The 17,543-nt window shown below is 37.1% G+C and overlaps 2 protein-coding genes across 7 annotated transcripts in view; one reads left to right on the plus strand and one right to left on the minus strand.

Moving 5' to 3' along the window:
- The window catches only part of LOC128546131 (uncharacterized), a 110,398-nt gene that overhangs the window by 35,028 nt on the left and 57,827 nt on the right, over positions 1–17,543 (minus strand). For both annotated transcript variants that reach the window (XM_053525267.1, XM_053525266.1), the window contains exons 13-18: positions 16,534–16,695; positions 15,673–15,877; positions 14,778–14,950; positions 13,688–13,858; positions 659–892; positions 196–372 (exon numbers count right to left, since the gene is read on the minus strand). In XM_053525267.1, the coding sequence (XP_053381242.1) occupies positions 196–372; positions 659–892; positions 13,688–13,858; positions 14,778–14,950; positions 15,673–15,877; positions 16,534–16,695 (1,122 nt within the window). The remainder of the gene's footprint in view (positions 1–195; positions 373–658; positions 893–13,687; positions 13,859–14,777; positions 14,951–15,672; positions 15,878–16,533; positions 16,696–17,543) is intronic.
- On the plus strand, positions 2,417–10,930 carry LOC128549080 (uncharacterized). Of its 5 annotated transcripts, none has more exons than XM_053525271.1 (2): positions 2,417–3,082; positions 4,590–10,930. In XM_053525271.1, exon 2 carries the CDS (start codon positions 6,586–6,588, stop codon positions 7,744–7,746), a length of 1,161 nt encoding a protein of 386 aa, XP_053381246.1. In that variant the 5' UTR covers positions 2,417–3,082; positions 4,590–6,585; the 3' UTR covers positions 7,747–10,930. The 5 variants fall into 5 exon arrangements, 4 of the variants coding, with proteins under 4 accessions (XP_053381246.1, XP_053381245.1, XP_053381247.1 ...); XR_008367462.1 differs by lacking the exon at positions 2,417–3,082 and having other exon boundaries at positions 4,503–10,425; positions 10,501–10,930; XM_053525270.1 differs by lacking the exon at positions 2,417–3,082 and having other exon boundaries at positions 4,503–4,973; positions 6,556–10,930.

The following is a 17,543-nucleotide window of genomic DNA, read 5'->3' on the forward strand; positions in this document are numbered from 1 at the left end:
CAATTACTTGCAAACAACAAATTATTAGCCTCAAAGGTTACCACTAAAAGACACCTGGCATGATAAACAGTATCTATTGATCGATGAAACACGAAGAAAATTTAAAAAGTCGATGTAACCGTTAAAGAAAGACACAAATATGCATTTCAACGACACGAAAGCAGTGGGATGATTTCAAGAATTAAATGTGTTTACCGTTAATACATGTGGTGTTGGTTTCACAAACAATCACTTTCGTGTCGTCACCTTCACACTCTTTTCCGCCATTTATAGGGTTAGGATTTTCGCAGACACGTGATAACTGCTGCCACCCTTGTCCGCATGTCACCGAACATTCACTACTCGTCTTCCACTCTGTCCAACCACCGTCAACTACAAGCAGTTAAACCGGTTTGTCAGTCGGAAAATACGTGAGATATAAATCTAACCTATCCAGATGAATTGATGATATGCTAAAAGTTTACTTGATGTCACTAATAGCCGATAAGATATGAAGACGATCCGTAATTGTGTGCGTCATGTTTCATCTTATCAGAAGTAACAACTTTATAACTAAATAAATACGTGCAAATGGATGAACACGTCTTATAAATAGAGTTTCGTTTAGAAAAATACCTGGATATAAAATCATTTTGTTGAAATATATGAAACTACAAACCTAATTGTGTTTCACACAATTGTCCAGTGAACCCTTCTGAACAAACACACGTGTAGACATCCTCTCCATCAATACATGTAGCATTATTGTCACAAGCGTTGTCAAGACAATCATTAATATTGACTTCACATAAACTTCCGGTATAACCTCTCAAACACGCGCAGGAAAAGCTTCCAACAGAATCTGAGCAGGAACCACCATTTTCACAAGGCGAGCTGCGACAGTTATTATCAACTGAAATAAACAAAGTAATTCCTTCTCATTAAATATTTATTTCTATTAAGTAAATTTATGTTCTCTTATGAAATAAATTGTTTTAATTTTGGTGGGTATCGTCTTATCTAACATAACGCCTCACTGCTAATCCGCACCTGTATATGTATTTATAGTCGTATCAGTTCAAATACTAGTCTGACAAGTTTTAATCCCACGGGATTTTCATGGGCAAATTTTGTGCAGTGAGTACATTCTTTATCGGAAATCCGTAGAGGACAGATCGTTTACAAAAATTTAAAGAAGATTACGACGGAAAACTGCAGCGCTACTGTTTTGAGAATTCACAATTGAGATGAGTATACATTATATATTTTCTTTAGATGTCTGCGCTTATAATTTTGATTGCTGAACTTTCTGTTTATACGGCATTTGAATATGTCCTCTGGAAAGTATTGGAGACACGTGTTCATCGTACAATCAGCAAGATATTGGTTATTTGGTTTTATTCAATCACTGACTGAATCAGTCTGAAGTGAATTTAGTTATAAAAAAAAATAAATAAATAAAATTAACAGACATAGTGAGCTGCAGACACTCACAGGTAAAACATGGGTGTGGTCGAGCGTTTTTTTTTTTGTTTTTTTTTTTTTGCATGTACATGCGCAAAAATGCAGTACGTTAGTTCCTGTACATTATTCTTGGTCATTATTATTTATGGACTTTAATCATATGTACAATATGCATGTACTGGTTTCACCCGAGGTGTATTGAGGTTTATGCATTTCTAACGTACATTGTTGCGGAAATATTTTGTAACATGATTTAGTATCGCTGGGATTAATCAAAGAATGTTGCTTTGTAGCCTAATATAATTACAAAAAAAATTACAAACTATTATGTCATTAAATCAAATAGAAATATACATTTGGTTGTTTCTTACCAATTGTCAAAATTATACTTTAAATATCTTGCTTCAAATGATAAAAAGCATGCTGCATAGTCTAGTTACAGCTTAACAGATCCGATGAGAAAGGAGCGACATACAATTAATTGGTTCCATGCCGTTTTCAACAGTATTTTAGTTAGATGGTTGAAGTGTTCGTAGAGACTGCACATAGGAAAATTGCTATGCAATAAGGTAATGTAAGCTTACGCTTTTTACGTGTCCAGGAACGAAATTGGCTATATTAACGTGATTAGCTATACTGGCAAGAGAGCGTTCCAGCTGGGTTCGTACCATGGCATGAAACATTAACAGCTGACAAGAAAGATACGTGTATATTGGATGTTTTCATAATGTAACATATTGGTTAGCTGCTGTTTGTTAGATATCGAAAGAAATGTAAGATATATTTCCATTTTATACATCAGCAGGGTAAACTAGATCTCAACTGTTGTAATGTATAACAGTAAATGGTAAGTGATGCTTATGAAAATTAATAACATACTGTCACAATTCTAAGTCGTAGAAATAATTCTTAAAGCACGAAAGCGTCTTGTTTAAATGAAATAATTCACGGATTTATAGATATATTATTAATTCATTGTAATGAAAGCTCTTTCAGAACTGTTAAACAATATAATGCGGACATGTTCGAAGTAAGGTAAGATGTGCTTTTCATACTTAAGTCTGGTTACTGTTTCTGAGAGTATTTTACATAAGAATAAAATCCAGCAAAACAACGAAACTTATGGAGAACGGTGCAATAGAAATAAAAACACAAACATTCTGAGCTAAATGGAATAAGACACACTATACTTGGGAGTGTCACGAGTGATTTCCCATGAACCAAGTTAATCAAACCGAATCTGCTAATACTTTGCATGGTTCCGTTCTGCAAAAGATTATCATATACAAGGACTTATATAAATTAATATAGATTATTGTTATATTTTGAACAATATTCAGCTTTAAATGTATTTCTTAATGACTAAAATGTGGATTTGGGTTATCAATTTTGTTACACGCTAATGAAAGGCATGCACATTATTTTTAGACGCAGTTCTAGCCTGTACGCTTTGATGCGGATAATCCATTACGTCAGCAATTGTAACACCAGCATTAACACGGTCAATCTCTGGTATAAGGGGCTGCAGAAAACTAATGTCGTCAACCGGCTATTCTCCTAATGTCTTTAAACAGTTTAGCTATAGGAGCGGCGTGGCATGGTCGGGATCGGCAGCTATTGGGGCACCTTGTGTTGAAAGGTAACTGCTGTACCTGGTTAATTTTATCTAGGTCCGTTGCATGCATTACTTAACTGCCTGCATGTAAAAGAATAAGTTATAAAAATGCATTGATATGAAAAACGAAATACTCAAGAAATATCGAAAATAGGTGTAAAACAGAATTGAATCAATTATGAGAATAATGTTAATAATAATAATAATAATCAAGATAACAATAATGATATGAATAATAATTTCAATAATATGAATGCAAAGAAGACGTTACAGGAAACTGTTTATGACGTAACAAGTCAGTGGCAGTAAGACTCTTCTAATTGAAAGTCTTATGGCTATTGGTTTCCTATTCGTCCGCCCGTCCGTCCGTTTGTCTGATGTTCGTTCAAAAAAAATAGATAATACATTTTGACTGAAACCTCAGCAAAAGGTTTCATGATGACCCTGGCTTATAGTAATCGAACTATTGGATAATATGTGCATGTACCTGAATGACATTGTAACATTTAAAGACATACAATATGTAAAATATGCAGCGAGTTTCATAGATTTTGATACATCTTAAAAATTAAGGTACATAGCAAAAGGTAATTTCTAGCTCTAGACTTTAACTGTTTGTCAATGACCTGCTGTATCTATTGAGTAAACGTGTATTCACTGCATACCTCGTTTTGGCGAATTTTATTTTCATAAAATGTTGAATGGCCCTCAATACACGTAATGTGCATTTCGGTATGGCATATTGTAAATCTTATTAGTACTAAAATCCAAAATGCATTACATTCGTTGAAATCTATAGTTATCATTTTATATCATAGAGATCGGTGAGAGCATCTTTGCCTCGTTTCTCATTATTGCGAAGTACTAGAACCTACAATTTCCTATTAGGTCTGGTATGTTCTGCGCTTATTTTCATAGTTTTCTGCACCTTCGCGCTGCTATGTTGCTTCCAGGCATTTTAGCTGGAGCTTTGTCTTTCATATTTTCTCATCATTTTTATATATACCATGCTATATATATTTACAATATGCCATAATTTTCATTTGAAAATTTACAATAAAGTCACGGCCTTATCCCACATAATTTTTTGTTTTTGCTATATTACTTGGTACATTCACCTTTGTCTTAGAACCAATGAACTCCCTTATGCAGTCAGACCCGTACTGTAGACAGCCTCCAAAAAACATAACCTGCTTACTATGGTCACGTGTCACCTGTCTTGGGAAAATATATGGTTTCACAAATACCGGCATTTTTCAGTCCCCAAGGGAGGTTCTGCAGCCGGGTTTGACTGTATATATATGGAATTTTATGTTACATAAAATCATTTATGTGCGGGTCCATTATACTTTTGGGTACGAGAAGTGGGTGCCGCATAATGAGCGGGTGCCGCAGACAAGTGGCGTGTGTCGCGATAGACGAGTGATATGCGTCGCGACTCATCACCATAATTCCACTTTCCTTTGTTTAGAGAAGACGTTTCGTGAACAATTATTATTCGATTTGTAGTCAATATTTGAACTGTTTCCAGGATTCTTGTGATTTTTCGGTAAAGAAATATGATTCTCTTCCCTTGGATCAAGAGGAAATCTTGGGAATTTTTATAATAATCGTGAAATAGTGTTTTTCATTCCGAAATAAAGAACTTCCGGAACGTGGTGGACAAAATCTTATCAGTTTTATCGGTTTGCAGACAACATTTAAACGTCTTTCAAGACTTTTGTTTGTTTTTTGTGTGTGTTTATCAATGCACAAAATGATATTTGACCATTGGATGGAAAGGGAAACTTCTTTCATTTCTTTGTGAAGACGAATCGTAAATATTATTTTGTTAACAAAGGAACTTCCGGTCAATGGTGTTTCGTCAACAAAGGAACTTCCGGTCAATGGTGTTTCGTCAACAAAGTAACTTCCGGTCAGTGGTGTTTCTGTCAGAATGACTTTGAAAGTTTTACTTTATGGACATTCCTTTGTGGGAAATTTAAAATCTTTCATCTCAAATGAGTCAGATTGTTCATTTTCACTTAATCTTGACCCTGCACGTTTCATGGTGCAGTTTTCTGGATTTCCGGGAGCAACAATTGCCACACTGCGATCAGAGGCCTGTTTAGACCGTATAAGGGACTTTAAACCTGACATAGTAATCTTGCTGATTGGCACATGTGATCTTTATAATACATCGGTATCAGTTAACAAATTTTCAGCAGAGATTTTGGACTTTGTTGATACGCTTATCAAAAAAGAACACGTGAAATACGTAACATTTCTTCAGGTTATCCACCGACGCCAGTGGACGGTTAGAGTTAAATACCCTGTTGATGTTCAGTGGTTTAATGCCCGAGTCGACAAGCTCAACCTTCAGCTTCATCGCAAATTCCAATCACGGCCTAAAACTAAATTTTGGAGAGTAAAGGGATTTTGGTCGGTCAATCGAGAATCGGCCTATGCAGCAGATGGCATACATTTGTCGCCCCTGGGTAACAGGAAACTGTTCAGCAATGTCCGGGCAGCGGTGGTGACAGCTTCCAAACAGCTGAATCAATAAGATATGTGTTGCTTTTTACCTTATAAAAAATTGAACATACATTTTTAGCTGTTATTTGTGCATTTATAGACAAAAATGTAATATTTTTTAGAGGAAAGGTAATCAATATAATATATATATATTAACAGTAAAGTAAACCCTTGCTATTCCAGTTGTACAAAAGTAATGATGGATCTACTTTCTTGTTCGATCTACGGCAATCACAGCCATACTTAGTTCTAATTTGACAGACCCAGGCTAATTTGTCCGAAAGGCTCATAATACTATTTGTACAACTGCGCTATCCAGTCCGGTCATTTTATTGCTAATTATTGTATCAGCATTCATCCGGTTTACTATGAGTATGAGTACCTGTATTTCACAGTCCAGATCTCGGGGTCTGATGTCTCCAGACACATTGTCTGAAGGCCATATTTACTGGCATTTACTGACTATTGCATATCCAGACAATCAAGTCTGCTGAAGATGGAACAGATTTGTAGTAATTTACAATGATTTTTTCATAATAATATTTATCTTATCAGGTAAAGCAAAAAAAAAAAAAAAAAAAAAATTACATCCATCGTTTGCGGACATGGTTGTCTGATGCTCCAAACAATGCATCATTGTCTGAAGACCAGTTTTTCTGGTTACAAGTTTTCTGTAGTTAACAATGTCTTATCCAGAGATCAGATCTGATGACGTTATACATCTTATAACACATGTCTAGGCTTTTCGAACCTCACATTCCAGATTGGAAATCTGATGTCACTTTACACAGTTCTCCAGACAATCACTGTCTGATGTTCCAGGTTTAACCCTGATGCATAACAACTCTACCTAAAAATAAACAATATAAGTCTACAAACAAGGGAAATGTCTGTATCTATGACAAAATGTAAAGAAGCAGTCTCAGAATAGCCAAATGTACCGGTTTCCTTGTCTTAATTTTTAGTCTGTGTTTTTTTTTCAGGTGAAGGCAAAAAACAAACACACTCTTAATATGGATCGAGGAAAGAAGACCTCGAAATACGCCAAATTGTCGAGGAAAGCAACCGTTCAAACAGACAATAGCCCGAATCCAGTGGCAAAGCCAAAACGGAAAATCTCCGTAAAGTCTAAAGACGCGAAAAAGTCAAAAACAAAACAAACTTTTCCAGCGAATGATAAACCTACATCAACTGTACCGACAAAAGACAATAAACGAAAACGTCGTGTCCCAAAGCGATTCCAGGATGATGCAGCAGTAACAGTCCCGGGAAAAGACCAGTCAGAGTATTCCAGTGCAAGTGAGAGTGACAGTGACAGTGATAGCGATAGTGATAGAGATTCTCTGTTTAATACAATCACAGAGCATACATCTATGCTGGCAGGTAATGGAGGTTTTGGCAATGGTTTCCAAACACCAGTTTCCACTCCCATTTCTTCCCAAATATGCAAAAAATTAAAGAAACAGATATGGGCTGATAAATTTATAAATATGGCCGATTTGCTCCCTCAAGACTCTTTCGTCCCACCGTCTAACAATAGACAATTTATGCTACAAATGGACAATAGGTCTAATCTGAGCTTCACCCCATCTGTCCGTCAACGTAAACTTGGCACAATTGAAGCCTGGACCTCGGCATTTCTAAGGTTTGTGGCAATTTATACTGAGAAATTTCCAGCTGTTGCACCTGCCCTCATGAAATATGGTGAAATTATCAGAGATTTAGCATCTCGCCGTCCGGGTCAAGCATGGCAGCAATATGACTCTCAATTTCGCCAACTCAGGAGTCATACTCCCGTCCCTTGGGACTCCCTTCATTTTGAGTACTGGATGCGTGCCTGTACAGAACCTTCCCCTACTACATCAGCCATGGTCACCAACCGTCCCTTTCGGAGTACAGGCCCACAGGGCCCAGCCAAACGCTTTCGTTCTCCCACAACATTCTCTTCAAAATTTTGGCCCAACACATGCTGGACTTATAACAGAAGGGGAGAATGTCGTCTCCCGTCCTGTAACAGACCTCACATCTGTGGTTTCTGTAAACAGCAGCACTACTCAGGCCAATGCATCTACGATAGCAAAGAACAAGCAGCCCAAGCCCTCCTTGGAACACAAGGAATATCCAAGTCCTTTGCAGGACATGGTAAGCAAGCCAGTAAACAAACCAATAAATAGATTACCAACACCAGTTCAAGTCAAACCCCTTGCATCTCTCCTGTCAGGTTATTTTGACAAACAATATTTAATCACCGGTTTCACCTCGGGTTTTTCGTTAGCTTACCTAGGCGACCGCGCAGCCGCTAATTCAAAAAATTTAAAATCTTGAAATGAACTGCCGGCCATTGTTCAGTCAAAACTAGAAAAAGAATTGAAACACGGAAGAATAGCTGGCCCTTTCAAAGCACGTCCTTTTCCACATTTGAAGGTTAGCCCTATCGGCTTAGTAAGCAAGAAAGTTCCAGGGCAGTACCGTCTTATTCACCATTTAAGTTATCCTGAAGGCTCATCTGTTAATGACGGCATTGACCCAGATATGGCTACAGTTTCATATACAACTTTTGACGATGCTGTTCAATTGCTGTTAACATTAGGCCGGGGGGCATATCTTAGTAAGACAGATATAGCGGATGCATCCGGATGACTACAGCCTACTTGGTTTCCAGTTTCTCGGGGACTTCTATTACGACAAGTGCCTTCCAATGGGGGCTTCCAGCAGCTGTGCAATTTTCGAACGTTTTAGTACAAGTTTAGAATGGATTGCGAAACATGTACTTCGAATCCCCCATATCATTCACATTCTAGATGATTTCCTGATAATGGGTTCTCCACACTCAAACCGTTGCAACGTCCATCTAAATAGCTTTGTATCTATGTGTACCTCTATTGGAGTCCCAATCAAAAAGGAAAAAAACTGAATCCCCAAACACAACCATGACCTTTATGGGTCTTGAGTTGGATTCCTTACAAATGCAAGCTAGGTTACCTTCTGATAAGCTGTCCAACCTAAGAGAAATGTTACACCATATGTCTCAGCGTAGAAAAATTACTCTCAAAGATCTTCAGAGCCTCCTTGGGCTTCTAAATTTTTGTTGCAGTGTAGTTGTTCCAGGTCGGTCATTTATGCGTAGGCTAACTGATCTTACAAAGGGAGGCAAAAAACCACATCACTACATAACACTCAATAGGGAGAGTAGGAAAGACATTCAAGCATGGCAGTTTTTTGTTGAACATTTTAATGGGAAAAGTTTGCTATTGGATGGCAAATGGTTAACAGACAAACAGCTCCATTTATTCACAGATGCCTCTGGTTCGATCGGCTACGGTGCCATCTTTCAGCACCATTGGTTTTTCGGGGAATGGCCTGAACCCCCTGCAGGCTCACAATATTACTTTTAAGGAACTTTTCCCAATCATTATTGCATTGGAAAAATGGGGGTCAAATTTCAGCAATAAATGTCTTATTTTGCATTCAGACAATCAGGCAGTAGTCCACATTCTTAACAAACAGACATCTAAGGATCCATCCCTAATGCATCTTGTCCGGAAGTTCGTCCTTTTATGCATGAGATTCAATATTCTTGTCAAGGCAGAACATATTGCTGGGAAACTCAATAACCTTCCTGATTTCTTGTCACGTTTACAGATCGAACAGTTCAAGATGTCAGCGCCACACATGGATCCAAATCCAACAGACGTTCAAAGCATAGTTCTAGATATCAGTTAAATAAAAGTGTTCTGGATCTTCTGAATCAGTCCCTGTCCAAGGCTACCAGACAATCATACAAACAAGCCTACAAACATTATCTACAGTTTGCTTCCCAATTTTACCCTTGTGAAGTGGTTTTCCCTATAACTGTTAATAGTTAGCCCAGTACTTAGCAAATTGTTATGTTCAAGGCTTGAGTTATTCGACAATCCGCACACGGCTTTCAGGTCTGTCGTACTTTCACAGCATATGGTCACTAACAAACCCAGCAAACAATTTTGTCATTCTCAAACTTATGTACGCAATCAGGATCAAGGTCACTCAACCGGACCAGAGAAAGCCGATCACCATTAAAATTTTACAGGAATTAATCCTTGCACTTGACTCCCTTTGTCAGTCGTCGTATGACAAACATCTGTATAAAGCACTATATTTGGTCTCATTTTTCGGTTTGTTTCGAATTGGAGAAGTTTCTATTACCAAAACCGGTAAGGGTAATGTAATTTCCAACAAAATTTATGTTTTTACAGAAAGAAACAGAACATAACAAGAGTTTCAATAACAATGAATAGATATAAACACTCTAAAGGTCAAAGAGCGATTGTCAATCTGGAAAAGTATTCGGTTAAATCACTGTGTCCGGTTGTTGCTTTAGAACGATTTCTGCTGCGAAGACCTGAAACATCAGGTCCTTGTTTTGTTCTTCAAGATGGTCGACCTCTCTATAGTGCAACCGTAAGGTCTTTTCTCCGGAAATGTATTTCTTATATTGGTCTGAATCCTCAAGAATACACTCCACATTCCTTCCGTATTGGAGGTGCTACTCACGCATACAATCTGCAAGTCACCCAACACCAACTGCAAGCACTTGGTCGCTGGAAATCCAGTGCATGTAAGAAATATATCCGTCCTTCAACTTAAGGCTTAGACTTTGTACCTGCACATTTCAGTTGCCAACTGCCTCCATTGCCTGTTAAAGTAACAATCCTATATGATCTCAAGGCTAAGTGTACCTGACTGGCTTAGGCAGCAGGTATTAGTCCGTACTGTAAAAAATTATGTTTTTATACCTGACTGGCTTAGGCAGCAGGATTGGTTCAGAACTGACTGGATATTGTGTTTGTGCACCTGACTGGCTTAGGCAGCAGGTATATATATATATATATTTTTTTTTTTTAACTGCCAGAAACGATGTTTGTGTACCTGTCTGGCTTAGGCAGCAGGTAATGTTCATAACTAACTGATATTATGCTGTGTACCTCACTACCTGACTGACTTAGGCAGCAGGCAATTTTCATAACTGATTGATTTTATGTTTGTATACCTGACATGCTTAAGAGCAGGATTTATTCAGAGCTGACTGATATTATTTTTATGTACCTGTCTGGTTTAGACAGCAGAAATATTCATAATTGTCTTAGATTAATTTTGTGCACCTGACTGGCTTAGGCAGCAGGCTTAATTCAGAACTAATTGATATTATGTTTGCGTACCTGACTGGCTTAGGCAGCAGGCAATATTCATAACTGTCATATTATGTTTGTGTAACTGGCGGGCTTAAACAGCAGGCCTTATTTCGAACTGTTTACTGGCATATGATTGTGTTCTTTACACTCTTAGGCAACAATTTTATTCAAAATGACTGAAATTACATTTGTGTTCCTTACTTTATCTTTTTTCTTGGTTAAGATTCATTACTTTTTGTATATAACCTCCTTCTTCTACAAAATATTGCTAAGGTCACTAAGACATACCCCTACGCCAAGTGCTCATATTTGTCTGGCCGTAGTGCTTTGCTGGTTGGTCGACCAACAAACCACTGTGTGGCGGTTCAGTCGTCCAGATATTTCTAAAATGTAACATATTTGGTCTTTGTTAACTTCTGATATGTGTATATATGTTTTATGGCTTTATTAAAAGCCTATTTTCAACTCAAATGGTGTTTTGTTACTTTTCTCAATACAAGTTGCATATGAGCACTTGGTGATGGCCCAGTCAACATAAATGGAATTTTATGTTACATAAAATCATTTATGTGCGGGTCCATTATACTTTTGGGTACGAGAAGTGGGTGCCGCATAATGAGCGGGTGCCGCAGACAAGTGGCGTGTGTCGCGATAGACGAGTGATATGCGTCGCGACTCATCACCATAATTCCAATTTCCTTTGTTTAGAGAAGACGTTTCGTGAACAACCCACCACCTCCCCTAGTCAATCCATCCCTTTCATATTTCGATTGATATACATCTTTATTTTTATTATTTTATTAGTTTTTGTTTGTTTGTTTTGCTTTGAGTTTATATGAAATCCAGCCATTAGTATACCTATGTCTGTACCATTTTCTAGTCAATTTTTATTTTTATTTGGTATATATACATATTTTGTCTTGTTAATTTTGAAATGTGTATGTTTTATTGGCGGCGGTTCAGTCGTCCAGATATTTCTAAAATGTAACATATTTGGTCTTTGTTAACTTCTGATATGTGTATATATGTTTTATGGCTTTATTAAAAGCCCATTTTCAACTCAAATGGTGTTTTGTTACTTTTCTCAATACAAGCTGCATATGAGCACTTGGTGATGGCCCAGTCAACATAAATATATATAAATACCCTAGCACCCACCAATAAATTAAATACTTATAGTTTTTTTGCAAACTCTCGCTCTCTAACGCATAATTAGAAGATAATGTGAACAAGAGGATCATGAAGAGTCTAATTTACTCACGTGATATTATCTTTTGACATTCAATAATATGATATACTGTATCAGGAAAATATTTTAAAATGAAAACATTCAACTTGAAATATGTCATAACTCAATCAATAGAGACGCAGACAAACAGAACAGTTGGAACTAACTGGAATAATCCAAGTTTATGGACGAAGAAATCGTTAAAAGATTTTAATATATTTCTTGCCATAGAATGATCCACTGGCGCCATTGTAATGTTATACCCTACCCTATGAATGATCCATGCAAAAGTGCATGTGACAATATTTAGTGAACATTCATCAAGCGGTTCCAGAGCTTTGTAATTTCACGCTGACTTTTGCAATGGTGGATCCATATCTGAACCACATTTGAACAAATTTGAGAATAGTCTATACCAAGCTGGATGATAATATCCAACGGTTCATGAGAAGAAATTGTTTCAAGAGACTTACTTCTATTTCAGCCACTAAATGCAGTCGAGCAGAGCAGTTTGAACAAACTTGAGAGACGTATATATGTCCAGATGCAACAAACCAAGTTTGATTTAATTCTGACTATAAGTTACAGCGGAGAAATATGTTTAAGTAAAAAGGTCCATTCTAGGATCGCTTTTGTTTTTAATTTATGTCAATGATATGTCCGCTGTGGTAAAAAAACAACAACAACAACAAGCTCTTAATGTATGCCGATAATTCAGGGTCTCTAGAAAAACTATATCCCACATAGAATGTTTGTTAATGGAACAGCTGAGAAAATTGTTAGTTGATAATAAGTTCTCCTTTTATCTTGGTAAAACTAAACAGTCAATTTTATTTGGTTCTAAACCTAGATTTAGGTCACAGTATTTCTTGCTATGGCCAGAGTATTCAGTCAATTTTTCAGTTGAATACCCGGTGCATCTTTGGACCAGACATTGTTATTTGAGTCAATTTGCTAGGTAAAATATAAAAGTAAACAGTAGGTTGAAGTTTCTTAATGTTTGTTATAGGAAACGCCAATGTTTTACCTTGCATACCAGGAAACGTCTGGTCATGTCCCTTATCCAGTGCCATTTTGACTATGACTGCTGTTTTCGTGCTAAAGTTTAACTCAAAATTTAAAAACAAAACAGACTCCAGACTACCCAGAATAGACTTATTCGTTTTATTTGAACTTAGATAGCAGGTCTCATATTGATTTGGACCGCTTCAAAAACCAAAAACGTGAACTGGTTGCCAGTCTCAAAAAGAATAGACCAGATTACTCTCTGTCATGTCTTTAAAATCAAAATGGGTACTTCTCCAGTTTATCTTAGTTGAGCATTTCATTCCACTTATATGGCAGTTCAAAATCGCTGTAACAGATCAAATATGACTGCTATTCCAGTCAAGGATACTTTTTTTAGTTTCTCATTCAATGATAATGGACTGCCCAAAGTAAACAGTTTTGGTAATATGTCATTCTCGCACAGAGGTGTGTACTTGTGGAAGAGTCTTCCTCAGGTCAGGTTATCAAAAATAGCTTAACCATTGGCCCGTTTAAGACTACCATAAAAAACTATTCATTTGCTAGTCACTTAAGGTTTTCACATGTGTTCTCCTTTCACCGCAAGATCTATCCATCTTAATTTGAAGACAGATGGACCTGAAAGCAGAACCATTAATCTGTACTAATAGTTCATCCTGAAACTTTTAAAAAGGGTTTAATGTAACCTACCATCACAGTTGCTCTTTGTAAGTACGAAAGATCCATCCAGCTCTGAGAACTGCCTCCAGTTTATCAGATCACCTTTGTCTGTACCAAAACACGTGTCTGTCTCTACCGAGGTATAGGCATTTACATCTGACCATATATTCATTTGAGACACAGAACCTATGAATCCTTCACCTGGTGAATATTGAAATATAGAGATTTTGATGCTTTTATGGTCTATTTATGAATTCTGTCTCTTAATAAACCGAGGGTTGAGTGCAAAACTATTGTACATGTTCTTCGTTTATGTATGGAAACTGAAAAGATGTTGTAAAATCCTGGACTAGTTTTATATGTTTAATTAATATGATCTGGTATTTGTCACTAATGTTAGAGCCTTTCTCACCGGCTAACTTGTTGAAAAAAGGGTAAGTGCGAGGTTGGCATGCCCTTAACATGTTTGAAACACCTTCATATAGGTTACTAACCGTTCCAGAGGCGGTGCCCCTATTTTCAACTTGTTTTCTTTCCGTCTTGGGTTCTGTGTTGCGTATGTTGTCTTGTTGCTGTTAGTGTTTCTGTCCTCTTTCTCCTGACTCCCCATATCGCCCCTCCCATTCTTCCCCCTTGCATTTGCGCACCTTTGCTTTTGCACCCGTTACTTGTCTGTTTAAGTGTGCGTGTGCGTGCGTGCGAGCATGCGTGCGCTGCTGTGGTTTACGTTGTAGGGAACCGTAGCATTCCCTTTTGAATATTCATCCTTGTTCCATTTTCCTCTTCAAACTCTCTCCCCTCCACCCTCCCTTCTATCCCCTACCCCTTCCTCCCCTCTTTTTCCTTTTTCTATATTTTGCTGCATAAAGTTATAATGAACATGTTTTTTGAAGCAAAACGTCTATAATAGTTTTCCGTTACAGTTTCTTTTTCTTGTGGGTCTACTTTGCAAAGGCTTGACTCTGTGGCTGTGTATGTGGTGCTCTGTGCTTCCGAGAAATCTACCATTACATTTTATTTTTTGATTAAAAAACTATCCACATAATTGTGCAATGTAGGACGCAGAGCAAGATTTCATAGCACTATGTTTTAGGTAATGTAGGCAATATAGAAACGTTACCTCCTATTGTAACATTCAGTGTCGTATCCGTGGACCTCCTTTCACGATTAGACTGTTCCTTTAACACTTTACGGGCATTCAAGTATACAAACAATTCAGCTCCAGTGTGTACAACTGTTAGTTGTGTCCATAGCATTGAGTCGATTAAGTTTTCACCTGTCTTGTACTGATGACTAGAATAGACCGAACAAACTTTCCGATATTATCTATTGATTTAAGTATTGGCATGATTTAAGGATTTTATTTCTGACACTACATTCCATCTGTCTGATCACTTCTAGCTTAACAGTAAAAGCAATTTACTAACAACTTACGGACGGTAAAATTACATTTACTCAAACGTTTTTTTTTCTTTTCATCAATATTTCTTGGTAAAATAGGAAAATTATTCGTAATATTGTACATAAATGATGAGAAAATGCAAAAGATACAGTGTACTCAGGTATTCCGAACCAGTTTTCATAACAATATCTGTCTGTCGACAGCGCGCTCGACTATTCCAAGCATTTAGAGAAGAATAGGGTCAAAAGATTTTCAGCCAAATTATGATGGTTAACAAGTGGTCAAAGTTTCAAAGCCATATGACAAACAGGTTAGGCAAAAAATGGACTAATATGAAAAACTTAGCTGATTTCTGAGCCCAAAAAAAGGCCATAATTCAGCCAAAATACTTGACAGAGTTATGTTCTCTTGCCTACAGATGGAAATCATAATGATAAGCAAGTGTTCAAAGTTTCAAAGCCACATGTCTCCGAAGTAAGACTGCCATGAAAAAACAATCTGATAAATTTATGACAGGCTGACCAGTAGTCTGTGTACTGTATAGTATATGCTACATATGTATGGAGATTTCCGTCACGATACTATATTGTTTTAAAACAGAATTATACAATACCCATTATATTCGACCAACAGTTCATCAGTGTTTATGATAGAAAGTATCGTCTGATCTGTGTCGGTGATATTAAAGATACTGTTACACTGCTTACACTTGACAAACAATGTAAGAGTAAATTGACTCATGTCAGCAACCACTAAATTCAAAGTAGCTACGGACAGCTCCTCGGACTCATTGAGCTTATTGTATGTGATATCGAACTCTGAAAAAAAAAGAGTTGAGTTAAGTTAACTAAACAGTACAATCAATTTACAGATGGTGAAAATAAATTGTAGATCAGCTGTAACTGTCAATGATTGTTTATCAAAAACTACATTGGTGTATTTTACACCAAACTTGTGGGACTTCCACCACTTAACTAAGGTTTTAGTTATAGAAATTCTTATGGCTTGTACAGTTTTCTTTCATACGTGATAACCTAATAATAATAAGTATATGTTGTTGAACAGGTATTAGTATTGTGTTCCATTGTTATGAAACCATGTTACACACTGGCTGTCGAGGGGGCCTCCATGGCCGAGTGGTTAAGGTCGCTGACTTCAAATCACCTGCCCCTCATCGATGTGGGTTCGAGCCTCACTCAGGATGTTGAATTCTTCCTGTGAGGAGGCCACCCAGCTGGCTTACGGAAGGACGGTGGTTCTACCCAGATGCCCGTTCGTGATGAAATAATGCACGGATAGGCACCTGGGGTCTTCCTCCACCATTAAAGCTGGAAAGTCCTATGACCTATCATGTGTCTGTGCGATGTTAAATCAAAAAAAAACAAAAAAAAACTGGCAGTCGATATTGTTAAAACTGAGAAACTAAAATCAGTTTCCAAGTACTATCCGTATTACCTCAAAAGCTATAACATACCTTTACATTGAGACCCGGATGTTGCCCCAGCTATAAGTGTAATTTGTGATCCCTGACATTGTGTACATTCCGTGCTTCCATAGTCTTCACTGAACCATCCCAGATCACAGGCAGAACAAGGCGGGGTCCCAGTTGCTGAGTAAAATCCTGCTTGGCACGCCTCTAAAACAATGTTCATTTTTTCTTTCATAATAAAAGTATATTCGTGAACTTATAGGTATCGCACAGTAATAAGGCGCTTTGAAATGTAAATAAGCATAAATTTAAATCAATACACAACGTTTACGCTGACAATAGTAATTCCTCGTTGGCAGAGCGGTAATGGTACCCGTCTTATACTTTTTCGTCGGAAGTTCGATATAGTCCCGGACCCGTAAAATAGTATTTTGAAAAGTGTATTTAATTTTCTTTTTTTTTTCAATACAATTCAACGAAAACAACACAATTTTGTTAATCTAGTACTAACTTGTTCACTAACTTATATATGTCATTGTTAACACGTAATCATGTTTAAATACTCTTCATCTTTGATATGATCTAATGTTTTTGAGGCTTTCGTGAATAAATTAGAAACCAGACAAACTTACACAAAGTGTATAAATTAAATGCAAAATAAAAAAAATGACGAATGCAAGGTTCGAACATTTCAATCCACTCAACCTACTGCGCCATCAAACCAACTGTTGATCTTACTTCCAATATCTTCTGTTTTAAAAGAGATTGCTAAGTACTGATTGATTATTTACATGTTGCTAAAAATAAAAACGCCATAATACTGTGCGGTATTTATACATATAATTTTGTTTATAAATGGGTAAGAGTATAAATTGGTAGTCCGAGAAATTCGTAAAATAATTGTGCACATCGTGTGAAAAGCATGAAACTTGGCACGATAGCTGATGAATATATTTCATTTTATTTAAGAGTGGGAAGCGGGCTGTGAACATCAAAATGACTGCCAAAATCCAAAGATGGCCGCCCAAACTTACAGTTCTATAGGAAAATACTGA

The sequence above is a fragment of the Mercenaria mercenaria genome, chromosome 15 (genome assembly GCF_021730395.1).
Source record: "Mercenaria mercenaria strain notata chromosome 15, MADL_Memer_1, whole genome shotgun sequence".
In the NCBI taxonomy this organism is placed as follows: domain Eukaryota; kingdom Metazoa; phylum Mollusca; class Bivalvia; order Venerida; family Veneridae; genus Mercenaria; species Mercenaria mercenaria.

Bases quoted from the DNA above. Each gene is read 5' to 3' on its own strand.
- LOC128549080 (XM_053525271.1), top strand. From the start codon at position 6,586: ATGGATCGAGGAAAGAAGACCTCGAAATACGCCAAATTGTCGAGGAAA.